The sequence below is a fragment of the Colossoma macropomum genome, unplaced genomic scaffold (genome assembly GCF_904425465.1).
Source record: "Colossoma macropomum unplaced genomic scaffold, Colossoma_macropomum, whole genome shotgun sequence".
Classification (NCBI taxonomy): Eukaryota; Metazoa; Chordata; class Actinopteri; order Characiformes; family Serrasalmidae; genus Colossoma; species Colossoma macropomum.
This window is the reverse complement of record NW_023494875.1, coordinates 664,539-687,807: the sequence shown is the minus strand read 5'-3', so window position 1 is coordinate 687,807 and position 23,269 is coordinate 664,539. Positions and strand designations below refer to the sequence as shown.

General features: G+C 39.2%; 1 protein-coding gene across 2 annotated transcripts in view; it reads right to left on the bottom strand.

Moving 5' to 3' along the window:
- Window positions 1-4,883: 4,883 nt before the first annotated feature.
- LOC118800366 (Wilms tumor protein 1-interacting protein) overlaps window positions 4,884-23,269 on the bottom strand; it is a 38,286-nt gene continuing 19,900 nt past the window's right edge. For both annotated transcript variants that reach the window (XM_036560568.1, XM_036560569.1), the window contains 6 exons: window positions 18,506-18,573; window positions 18,076-18,138; window positions 15,335-15,465; window positions 12,036-12,087; window positions 6,932-7,000; window positions 4,884-5,752 (listed from right to left, as the gene is read on the bottom strand). In XM_036560568.1, the coding sequence (XP_036416461.1) occupies window positions 5,636-5,752; window positions 6,932-7,000; window positions 12,036-12,087; window positions 15,335-15,465; window positions 18,076-18,138; window positions 18,506-18,573 (500 nt within the window). In that variant the 3' untranslated portion in view covers window positions 4,884-5,635. The remainder of the gene's footprint in view (window positions 5,753-6,931; window positions 7,001-12,035; window positions 12,088-15,334; window positions 15,466-18,075; window positions 18,139-18,505; window positions 18,574-23,269) is intronic.

Genomic DNA, 23,269 nt, shown 5'->3' with positions numbered 1-23,269 from the left:
TGGGAAGTGCAGAACATGGATGCAGGAGCCTGCAGTATCTCTCACTCGCTGCGGCCCCCAATTGACCACACGCCCGGCACTGAAGACCCACCAACCAATTCAATGAAATCAGATCTCCTGCAAGTGTATAGCAATAGCAGGCTGTAATCATTGGTCAAACAAAGCATCAGCTGCAGGGCTCTCTGTTCATCAGACCACTCACACAGTTTGGCCACCAGTTAAAATTGGGTATGGAAAGCCTCCCAGTCCGCTTTACCAGAGTATTTGCCGTGTAATTAGTCTCACACAGTGGGCACTACGGGGGACACGCCTCAGTGCTTACCATTCAACACTGCTCATGGGCGTTCCCATCTTTGTTTACATCTGCACCCGGATTTCCAGCTGATGTTACATATGCAGAGGATGGTGCACAGTGGTGGTTTCCCACTGAGCTAGCTGCACTTCCCAGCCCGGCTCTTCTTTCACAGCCACTGCTCTCTCACTGCACTCCTAGGCAGTACAACTTAGCCCCCATTGTGATGCTTTTGCAGATGCATTATTGCTGTTGTCTCCCTCTATTTTCACACAAACGGAGTGCTCTGTCCCTTCTGTCAGAGCTACATAGCTTAGCTTAGCTGCTAGCGGCTGAATTGTCAGAATGCCTCCCTGCAGCGAAACTTCTGAATACAGTTTTACCACTATTAAAAGAAACACAGCTTTCGCACAAGTTGTGGAGCTTTGTTCTCCAGCTGTTGTTGGCCAAAGCCAAACATAAGCAGGGTTTTCTCTTTATTAACAGCCTGTTCACTATTCAGCTCTCCGCTCACATGAAACATATCCCTTGAGTGAAGCCCCTGACTAGCCCCTCCCTCCAGAATAAGAGTCCTTAGCAGGATAAACCTGTGAATAAATGGGTCATTCTACAGAAACGTCCATTTTTTTATCTGTATCTGGGAGTCACTGGTGTTACCAATCATCACTGGTGTTACACGTAAGAAAAGTAACACCAGAGACAGACAAAATGACTGCTACAGAGCATCAAACCACATGCTGTCAATCATGGAATATCCACTAACATATGTAATTTAATCCATATGTATGAATTTCACAGTTACCTAAGAATAAAGTAGGTCATACCAGTGACTTCAACTAAAAGCTTCATATGAAATGATGAGCGAAATGAGAAAAATTCTAACTGAAAAGACACAGTGGACTTACCCTGTGCTTCATAGATTTTCAGAAAATAGGTAAAAGGAAGTGATGTTATCAGTGTGATTTTTATTTCAAAATAAAATATTCATAATAAAATATATTTCATAGTCATATATAGATTATTGTAGTTAAAATGGCAGAGAAATGTGTTTTTTTCTTCAAAATATAGCCTCACCCTTTACAGGTCTGTGAGGATGAGCACTTCTGTGGTGCTTGAAATTGTATATAATTGATTTATAAACCAATATTGCTAAATTGTTGGCTCAAGAATGTGTACTTGTTAAAATGACATTGTTTTATTGAAAAATATACATAAATTATAACCCTAACATGTTTTTGTTGAAGTGCAATATATCTTTAAATGCTAGGGACACAAAAATGGACGTTTCCACAGAACGACTCAAATGCTGAAGAGCAAGTAACCCAAAACCAACAACCAAAAGCATTTTTTGAACAAGCTCCAATTCATTTAGAACACACTGAGAATACACACTGATGTGGGGGAGAACTCTGCTGTAACTTTGACACTGTTGGGCCCGAAACATACTCCACGCAAGGACGCGAACGCAGACGCTTCGAGCTACGCAGACGGGGTTTCGCGCGTAGTTGCGTTCAAAATTGTGTCACGACGCATTTCATAATACGAGCTGGCGAGAAGTTGTCTTCTCTCTAAGGTATGTTTCCGGTTGTATGGCAGCAGCCCGTGGAACATTGCTTAATGATACAGAAGCATGCTCATCAGCGATTTCATCAAACACACTGACACCAGACTGCTGCACTGGTCCTTCCTTGGCCTTTTGACAGATGGTTCCTCATTCTCCTGTTGGCCTATATGTCTCTGCCAGATATTTTCTGCAGCTCCTGCATCACTTTCTCCTTGGCATTCTCAGCGGTGCTGGAGCTTGAGAAAAAACGGTCCTTATATCTGAAAGAGAACATATAGGACTTATAGGTGTCCAAATAAATAGCAAAATGTGATCCCAGGATGTCAAACGGTGAAGAAACAATGGTGAAGAATACAGACACACATACAGAAATATATTTTACTTTTGATTTGTATCAAGAGGTCACGTTTTAGCGCGCATGCGTGTTTATGTTAAATCTAAAAAATAAAACCCAGATAAGCAAGGAGAAAAAAAAAACCTCAGTAATGTAAATATTTGAAAAATAATAATCTAACGAATAATAAAATGTCAGCTTCTGATGACTACTTGAAAAGCAGTATTTATGAGAGTTTGTTGAATGTTTTGGCGACATCATCACGCACGCAGAAGCACCGACCTTAGAGGGTTAAAGTGTAGTCGAGAGAACAAAATGTAAATGAATTATAGACCGACACAGTCTACAACAAAAGAGTACAAATTAATCAATTTGTTATTTGATATTTTAGAATAGAAAACGTTATCGTTCATCTCTGGAACTGTCCATATTTTATTTGAGCATTTTCCCGCATTTCACCCCCAATATATTAGCAACATGAGATGCACACACATTAGTTACCTTGGATCGAGAAGCGTGGAGAAGAGTTGGATTTGCTGTAAGTAAAGTACGTTTCATTGTTTTGATCCCCGGCTGCTCATCGGCTTCTTTGGACAGCAGTCTCTATAATACGGCGATAGCGGGAATCACATCAGAGGCTAATGCATCAGAGGAGCTCACTTGTCGAGTTAACTCTTCGAATGGCGCCAAAATTGTCCTTGCCTTCTCTAGTAGGTTCCACTGATTAAGGCTGAGGCTGTCGGGGAGCTCATGTTCTCACCCAAATATCCCGAGAGCCCGTTTTTGCTCAGTGAGGGACTAGTCTACAGCTGTAGCATATAGAATGTGCTGTTCCACCGTGTTTTCACGTCTTGTTGGAGACGTTTAATTGGCTGGTTGAGCTGCAACTGAATGTCTTCCAAGCGGGAATACGACAAAGTAGAATGTTTGAAATGCCCAACAACTTTGCGTCCGACTGCCACAGCGTCAGCGACGCTCCGCTGTGCAAGCAGACCCTCGTTTACTGCCAGCTGAAGTGTGTGTGCAATGCATGAAAAGCTAGGCAGTCCAGCATCATCCACTGCCTTTGTCATGTTTTTAGCATTGTCGCGCGCCACGACATGGACAGAACTTTTAGGAATTTCCCAAGTCTTGAGCATTTCCTCAAATGTGCTTGCTATTGCTTGGCCTGTGTGGGACCCACGGAATTGTTTTGCGTGCAGTACAACTCGCTGGAGAATGAAACCATCGTCTATCCACTGTGCAGTTAGGCTAATGAGAGACATTGGACAGACGTTGCTGCTCCAGATGTCCGTAGTAAAGCTTAAGGCTGGAATGTCATGCAACAAGCTCTTGATATGCTTTTGCACCGTGTCGTGCATCTTTGGTAAGACAGTTTCCGTTATATGATAACGGCTGGGAATTTCGTACTTGGGCTCTAACACATCAAGAAGGCGCCGAAATCCCTGGTTGTCGATGACCGAGAATGGTTGATCATCAAGAACAATATACTGGGTAAGAGCTTCTGTTATTGTCACAGATCTAGGGTTGTGTGTAGACATTGTATCTCGTCCAGCTAGCGTTTGCTGCAGTGTTGGTTGATGGCGTGGTCTGTTAGCTGCGAACTCCTCGTGCTGAGTTTTGTGTTTCATCAGGTTACTTGTGTTGTAGGGAGATGCAGAAGTACCTTCTCTTGATATTTTCAGAGCACAGTTTGCAGTCTGCTTTGCCATCACTGATTGTGAAATAATTCCAGATCGCCGACATTTTGAGTTGTCTTCTCATTAGCGTAACGTAGCTGACGTGCACTAGGCACAAGGTATCGGAGCCTCGTTTGCGAGTAAATGAACACGGTATTCATGCATCTCTACTGCTAATAACAGGCCGGCCGTATACGCACGTATGCTGTAAAACTTGTACACAGACTGACCTGCAAAGATGCTTTTTGCATATACCATATTTTTTATCCAAGATGCCTCACAAGACAGAAAAACTTACACACGATCAGTTAAGTAATTGCTAATAAACAATTAAAAGTCCTCTGTAGTTAGTCAGACCTGTCCAGGGTGTACCTTCCACCCGATGACTGCTGGGATAGGCTTCAGCTACCCCCGCGACCCAGAAGGATAAGCGGATTAGAGGATGTGCGTGTGTGTGTGTGTGTAGTTAGTTAAAGACATGCCGATATGATCTGAGGTAAAACTGATAGACTTGTGATTAAAAACTCCTGTGAATGCTGATTCTGATAAATATGAGTGTGATGTGCTGGCCTTAAAAATTAGTACAATGACATGGTAACAAACCTCGGGTAGGTTTTGCTGCCTCAGCTCTGTAAAACTAGCAGCGTTTCAGCAGCTAGTGATATTAGCCATTCTGTAAAAGACAGACTACAGTAGCTGTGCCCAGTCCTGGTCCTGGAGGTCCACCACCATGCAGAGCTCAGCTCCAACACTAACCTAACACACCAGGGCCCATATTCATGCAGCTTCAGACTGAGTGCTGATCCTGAATCAGTTCTAGTCAGTAATGTCAACAAGAGAGGAATCTGATGTTAAATCAACAGTCCTACTTCATGAAGCTTTTACAGGCCCTAGAATGTAAAAACAAAGATTTGGTGCACAAAGAAGAAAGACACATTTTTAAAAGAGTGTATTTGATTCAGAAATCAAACACACTGTATTTTGGCATTCTCATAGGCATAATGATAGACGGCATCATCCTCACAGGCTACATTTATGTAACAAGAATGGAAGGATAAATAACAGACACATACAGGACAAATAAAGCTGATGTCTACAGTGAAGCACCATCAACAGTTCATCTCTCTTGGTCACTCAGTCACACTCACACATCAAAATAAAAAACAGAGTTATTTTTCTGTAGAATAAAGCAGTTGTAATCTATCATTAAACACTTCAGTCATTATCATTTTACCATTTAAGCTTAGATACTTAAAACAGCTTACAAGTTAATTTAATGGCAAACTATGAGCAGCAGGGGTTATGGCTCTTTACGGATCTTTATGAACAGCCTGGAAAAAATCTAATGTATTACTTAATTTCATAATCCAACATTTCATTGTACACAATTTTTTGCTCATTATTTAGTATTATCCTGGTTACCTAACCTGGATTACTCATGTTTTTTTCTATTACATATGCATGGAAGGAGCAGCTGAATTAAACACAGCAAATATGCAAGATGTGTATCTGACAAGATTCTATAGAAAAACACAGAAAGTCTGAACTATTCCTGAAAAAAAGGCAAAATAAAATACTCTACATATTAAATTCTAATCACACAGACGGACAGACACAGAATCCTGTGACCCCAGGGTAACCTGAGATTCATATCATTGAGATTGTACTGGTAGGTATTCAGGTGTGTGGTTTTGGCATTGCTGATGTCTCTTCACAGCCACTAGAGGGCAGCAGATATCCAGAACTGATTATGCGAGTTGGCAGCATCAGACCGAAGGGCAGTTTGACTCTATGTGTTTAAGGTGGCATGTGTGGCACAACAGGTGACCATCCAGCGGGTAACAACGGTGTCCTTCTTCATCGTTTAGCTCCATCTGACAGTCCTGTAGAGAGAAGTGCACATGCTTAAGAGACAGTTCGGGGTAGGCGATCTGTAGTCCTCTCTGGTAGTTATTTTGTTTTTTTTTATAATTTTGTAATTTTGTTTTTTTGCTGCATGAATGTGCATCAAGAAAACATTAAAGGACTGTGAATATTCAGTCTATTTAAGTGAAAACTGATGTTTTTTAGCAAGAATCTGTAGCTGGCTCAAGTTTGGGTTACTGAATTTTCAGGTGGTTGCAGAAGTCAAAGGACAGATTTCTAAAAGATGACTGTGAAAAAGTTCCTTCATTTCACCTTATAGATGCATTCTGGCTTAAAACTAGCATTTATTGTTATTTGTCATGCTATGTAATATTCTGTAGCACAGCACTGTATCTCTCTGCTTTATCAGTTTCACATGATCTTTGTGTTTTCGTCCATCAATGTTCTTTCACTACAGTACCCAGCATGCATTACACAAATACAACACTGGGAAACCCCAGGCTAATATAGAAGTAACATTAGATATTTGGCTTCCTTCTGCATTTGTCAGCTGGTGGGGAAAAAAAATCAAAAGCCCACACTGATGTATCTGCCCTAAAGCCCTTGTAGATTGTCAAACGCTCCTCCCACCTTCAGGGAATATCATGAAAAGAGGGTTTTCTTGTCTTTAAACCAGAAAATCTCACTCTTGAGCCAACTGTATTACACTGTTGGAGGCAAATAGGCATGTTTACATCTGACGCAGCAATGGTTCAGTTTTTCATATTGGATAGAGTGCCCCTTTAAATTCACCAGTCAATGGGACAAGAAAGCAGCTGACTAAACATAAGAGAACCCAAGAGCCATTGTAAGATGTTTAATGTAGCCATTGCAGCAAAGTGACTTAAAACGTATACTCCACAGTAGCCTTTGATTGCCTGTGTTCCCTTAATCAATATCTGTCAGTCAACCTCTGGCACAGCTGTGGAGCACAGAAATATTGCAGAAGAGTACTCATATGCTCTTCTCTTCGCATTACTGCCGGAATCACTAGAAAGCAAACATTTACTATGTTGACCCGAGAGATCTTGCACATAAAACAATAAACAATGCCATGCATTGAATGCAGGACACGCTGTTTGGTTATCAGCTTGCAATGTACCACTTGGTATGCAATATTCTAGTATTTTTGATGTTTACTCCTAAGTTTAACTCACCTCACAGTGATAGCATTCCACGTGATAGTCCTTGTCCATAGAAACCACTCGAATAGTTTCATCAGACCCCTGAAAAAACAGACAGGTGGTGAAATGGAAATGGACAAACAACCATCTGGCCTTTAACTTTAGCCCACACACAGTGAGCTGGCCTCTTTTCTGGCCACATATAGTCTCATAAATCATATGGATAGACAGAGGTGGGAACAAGTCACTAAGTTGCAAGTAACAAGTAAGTCTCAAGTCTTGACACTCAATGTCCCGAGTCAAGTCCCAAGTCAAGTCTCGATACAATTCCCAAGTCGGTACAGTTGAGTCTCAAGTTGAGTCCTAAGTCAGTACTGGTGAGTCTTAAATCGAGTCCCAATTCTTAATTATTGAGACCTAAAGTGAGTATGCATTCTTCAGCAAATTTAAGGCCATTTCAATAGTAAATACCAAAAACAGTGGTAACGGTAATACAGCCTGAACGGTAAATTCTGTAAATGAAGCTGGCCAATAAAAAGTCAACTTTAGCCTTATGAGGAAGCTGTTAAAATCATCCAAATAGAGTGAGCTATTTCTTTCGTTTAACTAACATGAGGAAAATAGTCATTTACCTGGTAAGTTTCTTCAGTAAGACTGGATTTTAAGCACTGTGCTGAGCTTATTGATGCTATTGATGCATTACTTGTTTCTAGCTTATGAAGGCAACTTGAATACTCATCCTTCACTTGTCTTCTGAACTAAAATTATCCAAACATAAGCACAGTAATGGACATTTGACGACGTTGCTATATATCAAATTTACGACAGGACACATTAATTCACATGGAAAGTAACTGACTGGGTAGAGAGTCCCATCTGCAGTCAGATGCCTCTCCACATTTTTTCCACTTTGGGTCTCGAGTCCAAGTCAAAATCCAAATCACTGGCTATGTTTACATGCAAAGAGTTTTACCAATTCGGTTGAATACATTCTGATTATAGATGAAGAGTGAGGTGTTTATATGCTCACTCTACTTAACAATCTGATAGAAATCTCCATTTACATGCACACAAGTAATCTGATCTAAAATACCACTTAGTACCACTTAGTGTAGACATTACCATGACAACGAGCATCACATAAGTCCAGTCAGTGTGAGACGAGCAGCAGCAAGCAGTGCTTGTGTTTTTAATTACAACCCCATTTCCAAAAGAAAGTTAAGACGCTGTGCAAAATGTAAACAAAAACAAAATGCAATGATGTGCAAATCATTTAAAACCTATGTTTAATTGAAAATAGTACAAAGACAACATACCAAATGTTGAAACTGAGAAATTGTATTTTTTTAAATATATGGCCACTTTGAATTTGATGCCAATAACACATTCCAAAAAAGTTGGGACGGGGCAACAAAAAGCTGGTTACATTGTGTTATGCTAAAAAAACACCTGGCGGTTGATTGGCAACAGGTCAGTAACATGATTGGGTATAAAAAAGCATCTCAGAGAGGCTGAGTCTTTCAGAAGTAAAGATGAAGAGGAGTTCACCACTGTGAAAAACTGCACAAGCAAATAGTGCAACAATTCAAGAATAATGTTTCTCAACGTAAAACAGCAAAGAACTTTTGCTTTTCATCATCTACGGTACATAATATCATTAAAAGATTCAGAGAATCTGAAGAAACCTCTGTGCAAGGGACAAGGCCAAAAACCAGTATTTGCTGGCGGTGATCTTTGGCCCTCAGGCGGCACTGCATTAAAAACAAACATGATTCTGTAGTGAAAATCAGTGCATGGGCTCAGGAACACTTCTGAAAACCACCATCTGTGAAAACAGTTTGGCGCTGCATCCGCAAATGTTAAAACTCTAAAACGCAAAGAAGAAACCAAATATAAACAGGATCCAGAAATGCTGCCACCTTCTCTGGGCCGGAGCTCATTTAAAATGGACTGAGGTGAAGTGGAAAAGTCCTGTAGTCCGATCAAAATTTAAAATTATTTTTGGAAATCATGGACACTGTGTCCTCCAGGGCTAAAGACCACTTAGCTTGTTATCAGTGCACAGTTCAAAAGCCAGTATTCATAATGGAATAGGAGGGCATTAGTGCACATGGCATGGGTGATGTGCACATCTGTGAAGGCACCATCAATGCTGAATGATATATACATGTTTTGGCAACATATGCTGCCATCCAGACGACATCTTTTTAAGGGAAGGCCTTTCAGCAAGACATTGCCAAACCACATTCTGCATGCATTGCAACATCATTTCTCTGTATTAAAAGAGTCCTGGTGCTAAACTGGCCTGCCTGCAGTCACCCATTGATAACATTTGGCGCATTATGAAATAAAAAATATGACAAAGGAGAGCCAGAACTGTTGACCAGCTGAAATCCTGTATCAAACCAGAACAGAAAAACATTTCACTTTCAAAACTACAGCATTTGGTCTCCTCAGTTCCCAAAGGCTTCCAGAGTTTGTTAAAAGAAGAGGTGATGAAACACTGTGGTAAACATGTCCCCGTCCCAACTTTTTTGGAACGTGTTGCTGTCATCAAATTCAGAATGGGAAAATATTTTTCAAAAAACAACAGAATTTCTTAGTTTTAGCATTTGGTATGTTGTCTTTGTACTATTTTCAATTAAATATAGGGTTTAAATGATTTGCACATCATTGCATTTTGTTTTCATCTACATTTTGCACAGCATCCCAACTTTTTTGGAAATGGGGTTGTACTTTAAAATTATGTCAGACTCAGGAAAATGTACTTCACATGTGCTTATTAAAGAAGGCAGAGAGGAAGACGTCATGTTCTGAGACATTTAAGCTGGACGTCAGTCCTGCTGCCGTCTTTTAAAGTTCAAAGCATAAACTTCGTCTCCTCTGCAGACCAGTTTCTGCCCTCGCCATTTTGAACGTTATAAACTTGTTATAAAGCTATGCCGCACATGCACATGCGCAGAACGTACTTAAACTCTCAGATTGGGAATATAATCAGATACAGGCATTTACATGGTTATTATCCTTCTATTTAACTGATTATTTACAGGATTACCCACCTCGATCAATGAGATAGATATTGAATTCTGAATGGCCTCAATCGGACTAGTCTATCATGACTGAGGTGTAGACATGGAGGTATTCTAGTCCGAGCTATTAGTCAGATTAGTAATGGATTGTTAGGCTGCACGTAAAGGTGGCTACTGGTGTTCAAGTCAAAGCCAAATCACAAGTTTTTTTTTTATTTTGTTTTCAGTCATTAAAATTCATGATTTGAGTCAGACTCGAGTCTAATTAATATGACCAATGGGAATAATATGACACCTCTGTGGATAGATGATAATTCAGATCATACCACATGCCTTATTTATAATGTTACTTTTTCTGGGGCACTTCCTGTTGACTGATCTTGGCTAGTGGAGTCTTCAAGATGAAACTGTTAGATTGGAGCACACTGTCTAAACTTTTGTCTTTTTTCTGGCATCTGAATTTCATACACTATAAGTTAAAAAACACAAAATTTGTGGCTTAACTACAGTATGCCTCTCACTGTTTCGAGATAATTAGCATAAAATGTGAAACCTACTTTTGCAAACTAGACCTAAGTAAATAATTATTTTAAGTAAAGTAAGTCATTTTAAGTTAATAATTGTTTTAAAAGTAATGACTTTTTCATATTGTGAGGCTACAACAGTATCAAGCTGGGTTATTCTGACTTTAAGCTTTAAGTCCACCAAAGATTGTCTTGTTGTGACCATATATACAGAATGGCAAATTGAGGAAGTATGCTAAATTTAGTTTGAACAGGTTTTACATGAAAATCTATATTTGGCCAATTCAGGCTAAAATTTCAATATTTTTACATTAAAAGTTTTCAAATGTCAAATTAAAAACTTTAAAAATCATCCAATTAAATTTAAATCAACCATATTAGCAAGTACAGTATATACTGTCTCAGAAATATTTGTCTTTCCACAAGTCCTGCTGAGGCTTAGTGGTGGAGTGTTTGCAGATCAGAAGGTTTGAATTTCAACTTAACGGTAATTGCAAGACAGGATCACTGCATGTGGCTACACTCTAGTCAGAGATTTTGTTCTCTAGGGTTATATGTAGAATCACCTTCACTGCATAACCCTGCATGGGTCCACAACATACAGAGAATTAAAGAGTTTCTTATTTACTCAAACACAGTCGAATGAACCTTACAAATGCTCTCAGCATTGGAGAGGGGAAGCATGAAATTCCATTCAAGTTTGTCCAGAGCTCTCAACAGGTACAAGATAAACTGACCCCTGCTCTCAATTCTAGCCCTCAGGGCCCTCATGAAGGGGCAACATTCCACAGGGGCCATCTCTAATTATGGTCTGACGGATGAGGAAAAGGTCAAAGAGGCAGCAGATAGAAATACCACGAGGAGAAGAGTATTATGCTTCTAAATGTGAAGGGCATCACGTGTTTCTGTGTACTAACATACACTCTCTTCAGTGAATATTCAATCAGTTCTAGCAATCTAATCTATTAGCATTCCTAGTAATTACTACTCAATGCAGTAGCATAGATAGAAACATGGAAAGAACTGAAAACTGCTATCAATGTGATAAAAGCTGATCTTGTACCGCTGTCGATGTAATTAAATATAATACTTATGGAGGTTTAGCATTAGAACAGTGAAGAGGAAAGTGAGACTGAGACATTGGCCACATGTCCAGACATCCCCTTTCCTTCTCCAAATGACATCAGAGAAGTTTAGAGGACACTTGATCTTTAAGATATAAGGCATTTCTCACCTTCTAGGTCAAAAGATAAACATCTGAACATCTATGGACACGTAAGAATGTGTCACACTATTTCAGGATCTGATCAGAAACCACAGAGTTAAACTATTCTAGTGCTCAGCTAATAAAAGCTGCACCTGCAGGAGCTCTCAGTATAGTCCTCTTCTTATCAGTAAGTAGGGCACGTAGGGCAGTGTAATGTAGATCAATGATTAAACACACTGTATACCATTTTGTCTGGAGACAAATGTTTACACAGTCTCAGAGTTGAAGAACATAGCCACAGATTCCACACTACACTGTGAAAGCTTGCACATTTGCAGCTAAAAATGGATACTACTGTGTGAAGTCAGGTGACTTACCTCAGATGGTAGGATTGGTTGGTTGCATGCTGCACATTTAGGCGCAAGGACCCTATGTAAGAGAAGAGGGAAATACATGAATACACATCAACCTCTTCAACTTCTGTGACAAAGACAGACAACTTTTCAAAGAGACAGACATTCTCCCCTTGAACCCCAGACTTAGAATTCAGCTATTAACTGTAATGCTAATTATTCAGTAACTAACTACTAAGTTCTGTAGTTATGACAGTGAAGAACAACTGAAGGGCCACATATAGGCCCTCAGGGTTTAATGCAGTGGTTTTCAAGCTGAGTGTGAGGCTGAGTTGGTTGTGAGGAAGCTGCATCAACACATAATTTTTTCCCCAAAAGCAAAGCTATATGAAGCACATTTAGATCTAAAGCAGTAGCCATGCTGTTTCTGCACTGCACCGCTAACACTCGCAGAGCACTCCTGTGTTATCAGTGTGGCATTCCAGCTGCATGCAGCACGCATGGTGATGCGTTTTTTTTAAATGCAGTTATTAAGTGTCGCACAAATGACGATAGACACCATGATCAAAGCTTCTAGTATATCTGTTTGCCACTAGAAACGTACCAAATACTCTATATATGTTCCGCTCCGCTGCTGTGCCCTGCTTGATTTGTTTCTAGTATAAAACAAGCTTGATTTAGCCTGATGAGTGGTGACCAGAGCACAGGGTAGCCGACTAATCTAGCAGACAACATGGATTTGAACAAGTTTAAATAAGACAACTGTTGTGCAGCTAAATATTAGTGTTCTGACTGAAGGTAAGAGCCAGGCTGATTACATCTCTACAAAGAATAATTAAGTGTTGGTGTTATGTTTATATTCCAGAATCTCACTAAGTATAACAGTGTAGGCCTACAAATGTTTCAGTCTTTTATCATGTTTGCTATTGTGCTTACTGAAGGAAAGAACAGTATACTGAGTAAAAATGGGCTGAAGCTAAAAGACCCTCAAGATTTTATGAAGCATTTGTTTTATTTCACCTTACAGATTATTTAGTGGGTGCTGGCATAAAAACGTTAAGGGGTATTCTTCAAGATTCTTATATAAAAATATTCAAAGTGATGAAAATAGGTAATGAGCCTTGTCTGGGTCTGAAAAGACAGAGGTGGAAGAAGAGGAGGGGGAGGGGAGAGGAAACAGAGGTGGTGGGCCAAGCAGCAGATGTGTTGGCTCTTCCCATGCCTCGTGAATTACTGAACCCCGAGCAGAAAAGAGGAGAAAAACAGACCAGAGGAAAAGTTCCGTTTCATTCCGTGCCTGGATTTTTTCCTGCATATGGCCACCACCTGATCGTCTGAGGTTTTAAAATGACACTAACTTCAAGCACATTTTAAAGCACACTAATCTAGACTAACCCATTCCCACACATTTTAGAAACACTTCCTCTGCTTCTGAAAAACAGAAACACATGATACAACAATTTACAGGCAAAATGAAACTGCTGTGCAAGTGCTGAGGAGGGTGAGGGTCCCTCTATAACAGATCATAGAGATTAAGGACTTTAATTTATGCTCTAGCTGTGTTTGTTATACAATTACATTCCATGATTAGTTGACTTTCAACGTGACTTATGATTTGGGAGCTATTTTACATTACAATGGTAATATCACGGTTTTTGACAGTAGAAGCACATTTAAGATGAAGACACTTGCCACTTCTCTCTTCCCCAGTATTCATGGCATTTCTCATTCATTCAAAGAATCCTTCCAAACACAAATCATTGTAAACACAAAACAAACCAAAAGCCTCTAATACCCTGTCCCTGCCATGGGGCTATAATGTGGGCTAGTTCCACTCTGTTGCCATAACATGGATTCAGTGTGGGAGTCCTGCAGGGTTCCAAATGTTTTTGTATTTTTCTTAATTTCAGCAAAAGCATACTGTCACTGGGGGGCTCAGAGATTACCCCAGGGGAATAGAGAGAGCAAAGCCCACAAAATTCCTGACCAAATGACATATGAACTCCAGTACACGAAGGTAAGAATGTGAATATGTTGGTTATATATCGAGAATTCATACAATTCTGATTATTTTAGTGCATCTGTCTAAATACCATAAAGCACTGCTAGAGTATGAGACTGGCGACTAGCAAAGATCAGTTGCTTGAACCAGTAGCCACATAACTACAGTAGCAGTTTACAGCTGAAGCTACTTAATAAAACTGGCACCAGGCAGGCAATTGCAACCAAACCTATTCTTTGAGCTGGGGAACAACAACAATAAAACCTGTCGATGTAATCACAACTGAAATATATGATGCCTCATTACAGTGGGAACACCTTGAACCCTGAGTTATTAATCTGAAGACTCATTATTCAGTTACTTATGTTCATTATTTGGTGATTACAATCTTAGACAAACTTTCCTAAACAGAAACCTCTTGGCTTAGATGTACGGATCTAGGAAAAATCTTAAATAGGTATAGAACTTTTCATTATGTGAAAGTTCTTTAAGCTTTAAAAAGGTTTTTCATACTTATAAAAATAGGTCTTTAAAGAACCAAAATGGCTTTATTTTTAAGAGTATTATGTTAGTTATGTAGTTGGGCCAAAACACCTCAAAACTGTCCATAAATATCAGTCAGTCATCACACAGATAAACATACACTGAAGCTCTATTAGGTACAACAAAAAGTTAAACTATTAATTTTTTTATTTTAAAGTTTTTTTGGCATTTTTATCCCAATTCATTATCCAGATGCACCAATAGGTCTGTTTCCCATGACTGATATTCATCTTTTTCTGCTTTTCTTTAATTAGAAAAAAAAGCTTGTAATACTTTTATATCTCTTTAATGTTTTCCTTCTAAGGATGTAAACCAACACAACAAAATGTGACATGGCACAAATAAAAGGAAAAACTTTAATGGCTGTCAATGTGTTGCGGTACTGAGATAAAATTGCAAAATACTATAGCTCGTAAAATGTGTGTTTTAATAATCAGCTTTAAGAGGTACAAAAAGAAAGGCTGTGAAAAATCCTTATTTAGAGATTTAAGTCTTACCATGTTGCAGTGATGAAAATTAGCCACCTATATTGGAAAATATTACTAAAACTCTTTTTAAAATCATTTAAATTATTCAGCTCTGTGCTGAATTGTTTTACCAGACATCATAGTTTAATAAAAAAAAAAAAGTTTTAGTCATCCTCCTTTTTTAAGTTCGGTCCCAGTATTTGTCATTTTTGTGAGAAAAACCCAGTTATAAGACTGAGGGTTTAAGGGGTTAATGTGTTTGATCTTTAACCCCCACACACAGACACACACACACAGATACAGAGACACACCTGTGGTAGTCTTTGACGCAGTAGATCTTGTTCTCTGTGTCCACAGTGAAAGGCACTCCATCCAGACTCTCATTGCAGATGACACAACGGAAGCAGCCTGGGTGGTAGGACTTGCCCAGCGCCTGCAGGATCTGTGGACGAGTGCCATGTTAGTGCTCTATGAACACACCACAGGGTAATTAATCAAAGCCCAGTTTACTGCTGAATCAGCATACAGTGCACTGAGTTTAACAAAATTTACACCCATGTTTATGCCCTGTTTGTACGTACTATAACTGTTTCAGCTAACTATTTTGAATGTCTAAATATTAAGCTTTATGGTGTGTTCTAACAGCTAACACAGTGGACTTGCACTGTATGCTCACAGTGCTAGATACTGTGGCTATGAACAGTTAGCAAGAGCCACAACAAGGAAGAGCCACAACATAGCCTACATTGTGGATGAATACAGATGCGATGTGATGCCCTCGCCACAATTATGAGGCTGTTTTCTGTGTGTCTGTGTCCATGTGCGGGGCATCTCTGAGGCCAGCATGGAAATAACTACGTCCTCTCAATTTCTTCTCCACATGTGTCTCGGGGGGAAAATCCAGCATGCGTTTGCGTGCTGCCACCCATACGAATGTAAATAAAAGCATGGGAAATGACTAATAATACAAGTCACACTGTCATCTTTCCTACTCCAAATGGGTGCTTTACACATCCACTAAAGAGCACAGGCATCATAAAACTCAAACAGTATCAAGCCAGATACTCTTTTAACAAGAACTGGGAAAAAAAAATAGTAAAAAAAACTAATTTGGTCTCAGGGAGAATGGAAGGGAAAGCATTTATTTGACTTGTGCATTTTCCCATGGTTCAGAGAAATAAACCCCATCCTGTTCAAACTGATTTAAAACAAAAAACATTTTACACTGTTTTCCTTTGGTCACATGCATTTTTGTAACAAGAAAGGGAAAACTTTAATTTATGTTAATTTAATGAGATTTTATGGCAAGCAACCCGCCACACTCATTGCTAACTTGTGTATAAAATCAAGCATCAACTTCTCCACAGACAAACTCTGACAGCAGAATGGGTCGTACTAAGAGCCGAGTGGCATTGTCATAGGACGACACATTTGCCACAAGCCAGTTTTGTTATTATTGTGAAATGGAAGCATCTATTTCACTATGCGCAACGTCAAGTGTCAGCTGGAGTGGTATAAAGCAGCCTGCCACTGGACTCTGGAACAGTGGAAATATGTACTCTGGAGTGATGAATCACAGCAGTCTCATGGCCAATATAATAAATCATGATATTATGTTTGAAATAATGTAGAGCTGACAAAGAATCACATCCAAGCATTTTGACTGTTAGAGTCGTTGGCCAAGAGTCAACCATGACTCTCAGATGAGTCAGTTGAAGAATCCACATCACTACGGATCAGAAATGTAAGTAACCAGCTCAGAACTTTTTCTTCCAACAAAAAACTGGAATTTAAAAAGTAAAAATATTTTACATGAGTGTCTGTTAAAAGCTTCAAATATCAGTGCGTAGGCTGAAGCTGTGTAGTATTCTAATTCGTCCCATACTCGATTAAGCAAGTTGGGTGTCACTGTACTCACGGCTCTTTCAATGCAATTTCGGGAATCATCCAGTGTTGTTGGGAGTGGTGGCACATAAACAGAATCCTTAACGTAACCCCAGAAAAAAAAGTCACATGGCGTGACATCTGGAGATGCTGGTGACCTTTTTCTTTGAACTGTTGGTACCAACGATGAATGCTCTGAGCTGTTGGAGGTTCACTGCCATACTGACAGTCAGAAACTGACCCCCTATGACCCCCTTTTTCAGTTGGTATGTGATTGGTTCCTAGGTGTCTCATGATTGTAAAAATATAGGGCTTTTTAAATTGGATGAATCTTTTTGGATCACCCTGTACGATGACATGCATGGCTGATGCATGTTTATGATTATATGATTAAAGAAGTTAAGAAATAACTTGTACGTCTCTTGCTTTATTTGCATTGCAGCATTTTCACAGATGCCAGAAAGCTCTAAAAGGGTTGCAGTGCTCTTTTGGAGGGTTTCTCCCTTCCTAACTGTAAATCAGTCTATATCATAATTATTCACACACTGAGTATGTGTTTTTATTTATTCTATCATTAATGATCATTTGATTGTACAGTGTACTGCTATTTAAAAATTGACACTGAAACTGTCATCTGCAAGAATTGGCAATGCTGGCCCTGGAACTCTTAATACATGGATTCATGGAATTTCTAAAGTCAGGACCCTTGTGCTTGCTTAACTATATGCTGCGTTTAAGTTTTGAATGATGTAATTCTCCCGTGTCCTATGTGGTAGCTATGTTTTGTTTGTGTTTTTTGTTTTTTTGGTATTTATTTATTTATTTATTTTTTTCCCCCACCTCTTGTCCCATGTGTGTGTGGGTCGGGGCTGGAATGGGGGTGTTGTTCTTTAAATGGAAAATAATCAAAAATGAATCACAAACAAAATAAATCTGAAACATTCATATTCAAAAAAAAAATAAAAGAAAAAATAATAATAAAAAAAATAAATAAAATTGACACTGAGAATGTAGTTTGTTCAGTCCCATACATGTAGCTTTTTGTTAAAGCAATATTGTGATAATGTTGTAAAACAAGTAGGTAATTGTTGTGATAATGTTATCGTGATAATGTTGTAAAAGAGTAGGTAATTATTGGCGATCAGTGCTGTACACGGAGTAGACTCACCATGTCCATGATCAGGTGGCCACACACGTTGCACTTGTCTGCCGACTGCTGGAATCCAGAGTACTGTTTGGTCAAAAAGAACAGAGAGCCGAGGTGGCTCATTAGGAGAGAGAAGAAGCCAGTAACAGTGCTAAGATGTTAACATTCCTCATGTTTACTTTGTTTACTGTAATACAGACTTCATAACCATGCTAGAAGCACTCAGTCTTTTGTTTTACAGAAACATTACCAATGTGAAAGTCAAAATCAGTGAGAGATACTTTCCAGTTATGCAAACACTAAAAAATGTCTGCAGCATACATAGTAAAATAAAAACACACTTGTAGGAAACACGCTTTTAGGACATAAACTTTAACTGTAAACACAATTAAAGAGGTACAGGCCCGACCGTATTTGGCTCTATAAACAAAGCAAGGGGCAGACGGCTTACCAGAAAGTCCTCTTCACAGAACACCTTCCCACAGACATAGTAAAACGCTTTCCCCCTGAGCCTCCGACCTGCAGGCAAGAAAGAGAATCCAGAACGATTAATATCACTTCAGCAGAGCTCGAGACAGCTTGAGCAAGAGCTCACAGTAAAGTTCTTAAATTTCCTCTCATTACACCTACGCCTGGGAAAAGAGCAAGATATGATAAGTGAAATTTTCTTTATGGTGGAAATTCCCTGGATAGCATACTTTCATGAAAAAATAAATATACAATTGGACTTGTCATGTCTTCCCCCTCTGGGGAGTCTCTGCTTGGACTTTCCCTGGCTCTGCCCACTCTCCTTCTCACTACTTACACCTGAATCTGATTCTGGACTCATTAAGACTGCTTAGTTTTTACTGAGTGTTCGTGAAGTCCTCTGTAATGTAGGGGCAGAGACAGGTTGCAAATGTGAAGTGACTTTATTAGGGGCATTCCAGTACTCACTGTCACAGCAGACAGGGGTCAAAACACAAGCAGGCAAGAAAAGATGCAGATCCATAATTAGAAAATCAGAAAGAGTAGCAGGGGTCAAAACCAGGGAAAACCAAACTCAATAAACAGGCTCAGAACTCAGGCTAAGAACACAGAGACTTCGCAGACATACGGTGGAAACAAAGTAGTACAAGTAGCAGTCTTAATGAGTCCTGAATCAGATGTGATCATATGTGAGTAGTGAGAAAGAGAGTGGGTGGAGCCAGGGAGAGTCCAAGCAGAGTCTCCCCGGGGGGGGCATGACAGGAATCATGTTTCATGTCTTTCAGAACAGACCGCCTTTATTCTAATTTAGTTTCTTTTCTAATAGCATTATAACTTAATTCCCACATTAAACCTTTGTTGCACAATCAAAAGCTGTAACAATCATCTGATACTTTGTCCTCCATTTAAAATTCAAAAAGCTCTAACAACTATATTACATCCATATATTTGTTATAGTGCTGGGTGATCTGAATGTAAACAATCTAAAACACCCAGCAAATTAGATACACTGCAGTTTAGTCATTCATTTAATATCCAGTCAAAACTGTCATTACACACATATTAATAATATCAGATTTTTTTTAAGTATTTAGTGTTTCCACCCTTTGCCTTTATTACAACTTCCACTCTTTTCAGGAAATCTGCAGGGATATTTTTCCACAGTCCACAAAACCTCCGCACCTCACAGGTATCTCCTTTAGCCATTTTAGATGAACATGAAGAAGAAATCTGCGAGGCAGCTAAGGTGTGTTTAGGTGGCTGCTTGTGCAAATGGTAGTGTCTGGAACACAATATCAGTAACTCCTTTGGGAATAGCTTTTGTTGTGAGGATGCAGCTGTAACTGGTGAAAGGATGGTTAAAGTGGACAAAAGTAAAGAGTGGACAAATAAAATACTGCTAATAAATATATGTTTTTTTTAAATATGAGTTTTTCTGAAAGTGAAAAATGAATAATTTGTACTTGATGGCAGTACAAGAAATTAAATAAATGAACAGCTGGTCTCAGAAACAGTGCTATATATAAATATATTTCCCAGACACAGTGAAGGCAGCTCAGACCATCAACCCTGTTTTCCATCAGTCCATAGGATGGAGCTGACTGTCAGCACTTCCTGTCTGAATCGGGGCTTTTTTGGCTCTCCCTTCTCCATAAACATAAATGCAAATGCACACACACACAGACACACACACACAAAATCCCCCTCCCACTCACACAACTCCTGTCCCACAGGAAAGGGGAAACATTCCACACATTTTGTAAGGAGGGGTGTACAGGGTAATGTAGTTAACCCTTACAAACCACCAAGAAAAAAGGCATCAATAAGAGCCTTCTTCTATTTGCTACTAACATTCCGGTGGTATACACACCGCTGGTACAGAGATAGAGAACATATTCAGCCGTTAAAAAAATATGTGCATGTTTCTCCGGGGTCAGTGGGTCCACTGTACGTTCTAAAGTTGGATTCGTACAGAAAGCTAATAAATACAGAGGAGGGGTGTTCTGCCACAGCCAGATGTTCAAAATGCAATGTAAAGACTGCTCTCAACTGCACAGTACAATACCATCAATACACACAGCACAGAAATCTGCTCCTAGAAAGACTATTTCTCAACAAATATGCTACTGGAAGTTTAGAATCACAGTCATATTAATTTCAATATTAAAAACAAAACACTAAAAGCCATTTTTATGTTTTATAAAATATTTCAAGCATTTTCAGAATTGCTCATAAAATCTTGAGGCAGATAAGATGACAAAAAATAACTGTGCGTATGAAATAATATAAATAGTTTTTCTACTTGATATTCTCAAAATGCTTAGATACGATGCCTGAAACTCCTCCTCCTTCCAATATAACACCCTATAAATTCCCATCTCTACCTTCCATTTCCCGTAATACAATCCTCACCATCACCCCACCTCGTCCCTGTTCCTCAGTTCTATGTTTGTCCTATCCAAGTCCTCTCTCCTCATACTACCACCATACATTTAAGGCACAGTCCAAACTCATAAAATAATGGTTACAGCCTTTTAATGATGGTTTATGTGTAAGGCTTTATGTGCTTAATTATGAAGCTTATAAAGAAGTAGCACCCAAAGAGTATCCTGGTGTTAAGAAACATCAGCATAAATGGCGATCTGAGTTTTTAAAACTTAATTAAATCAGCTTTCTGCTATTTACAACCAACAATAAATCCATTACAATCTAATAATGCTAATCTAGTGCTGCGAGTTGCCCTGTAAAGCCTGAAATAACTGTTTAAATGTCAGAGGTGACAGATCGTATTTTGCGGTAGCTTTTCGGACCACTTCATACATCTTTACACCTTGAGGTCACATGTACAGACTCAAAAAGAAGGTGCAAATCAACATGATGAAGATATGATTCTTTACCAAAGAAAAGGGGTCAGAATCGATGTTACAAAATGTTCTACTGAACGTTACGTGCAATTACACATTTCCACCAGAGAGGTTTCCAAATCCCCAAATCTTACATAGTGCAGCTTTAACCAATGATGTTTCATGTGTGTTGTGAAAATTTCCTAAAGTATCGCAATATATTTTTTTTTCCATATCGCCACCTCTACGATTTCCAATTCATGTTAACTTTAAATAGGGCTTAATAAAAACTACTCGGTATTTAAAATGTTAGAACATTCTTCTAAATTGTACATTTACATTCTTGTAGATTGTTTGGACAATATGCTGCGATATTATATTTTAAATTGTCCTCGAAAAACAAATTATTGTGTAATTATTGAGAACAAAAATACAATAGGCTTTTCAATTCTTTGTCTGCAAATAAACTGCTTTCATTCGCCTGCCTTAATATCAATTTATTTAACATAATGAAATAATTGATTGCATTGCCTCACAGGATGAGGGGTTCTTTCATGGATAATGAAATAACTACACACCAGTTCATAATTTTATAATGTGAATTCGCTGTGGTTGTAAAATATCTCTCTGCTTTCTCATCTAGATGTTTAATTATCCTTGACCTCACCTCACCAAATGGAAGAATACTCCATAGGGGTCAATTTCAGTCTTCCTCAGCAGCATCTCTTTCCTATTACTGAAATAACTCATCTACACATTTCTGAGAGCTGATCATTTCTTGCTATCTGTCATGTACTTCCACATTCTCCCAAAAAAAAGAGAGAAAGAAAAATAAAAGCAGGGATGAATGGTTGAAGTCTGGACAGAGTGCTCTCGCCTCTCACATTCCTCTCGATCTGTCGTTTTTCCTGATAGAGCCATCAGGGTCTCCAGGGAGGAGAAGAGCAGCCAAGGCTGTGTTTTGATAAAAGACAAATAAAAGGATGAAGACCACTTACCCTGATAAAGATTTCAGAACACGCGAGCAATGAAAATCCTTGGCTCCATATTTTACATTACCTTCTGAGAACGTTAAGTCTTTGAGGTCTCCAGGATTTAAATAATCATAACAGCCTGACAGACTGTCAGCTATAAGAATTTTTTGCTATAAAACACGCAGATTTTGACAAATAACAATGTCATGCATCGATTCATAACACAGAAGAATTTTCCTTTCTCTGATGCGAACTGGAGAGCGAGACTGTGGAGGCTTTCTCTAGACATAAATCCCACACAATCCCACTTAATCCCCTTTCACTTGAAGGATGAAAAACAAAAATACTGCCTGGAAAAAAAAGCCAGGCAGGGAAAAAAGCCCATGCCCAGTCCATGCCCTTTTCATATTCATACAACATTTTTTCCTTGTTGTTTGGTTTGATTTAGAGCGAGGGTCTTACAGAACTATTGGTAGAAATCCTGAAGTGGTCCCTTCAGCAAGAAGATTATTTATCTAGTATTCATGAAAAGGAGTTCAAAGTCTAACTGCAGGCTTTCTTCTGCTGTGTGCCCAGGCCTGGCTGATAAAACTGTCTGATACTGAGGGGTTTAGTTTTGACCAGGAGCACGGCTGCTCCTCAGAGCATTCCAACAATCAACACTCTGTTCTCTCAAACAAACCATCAGCGGTACAGCTGGCAAACTCGAAAGGCTAACAGTCAACCCATAAAGAACATCAAATAGAGCCAAATTGGGTTTGAAAGGGCAAATCAAGAGTAGCCAAAGGTGATGGATGTTCCACAGGTGGGAAAACAGGAGCAGTCCGTCTCACTGCCCTGACCAAGAGCCCCTCACAAAAAGAGGATGGCACAGAGATAGGGGTAAATATAGATACGAAAGCATGCCTTGCTAACCAGTGGCCTGTACCT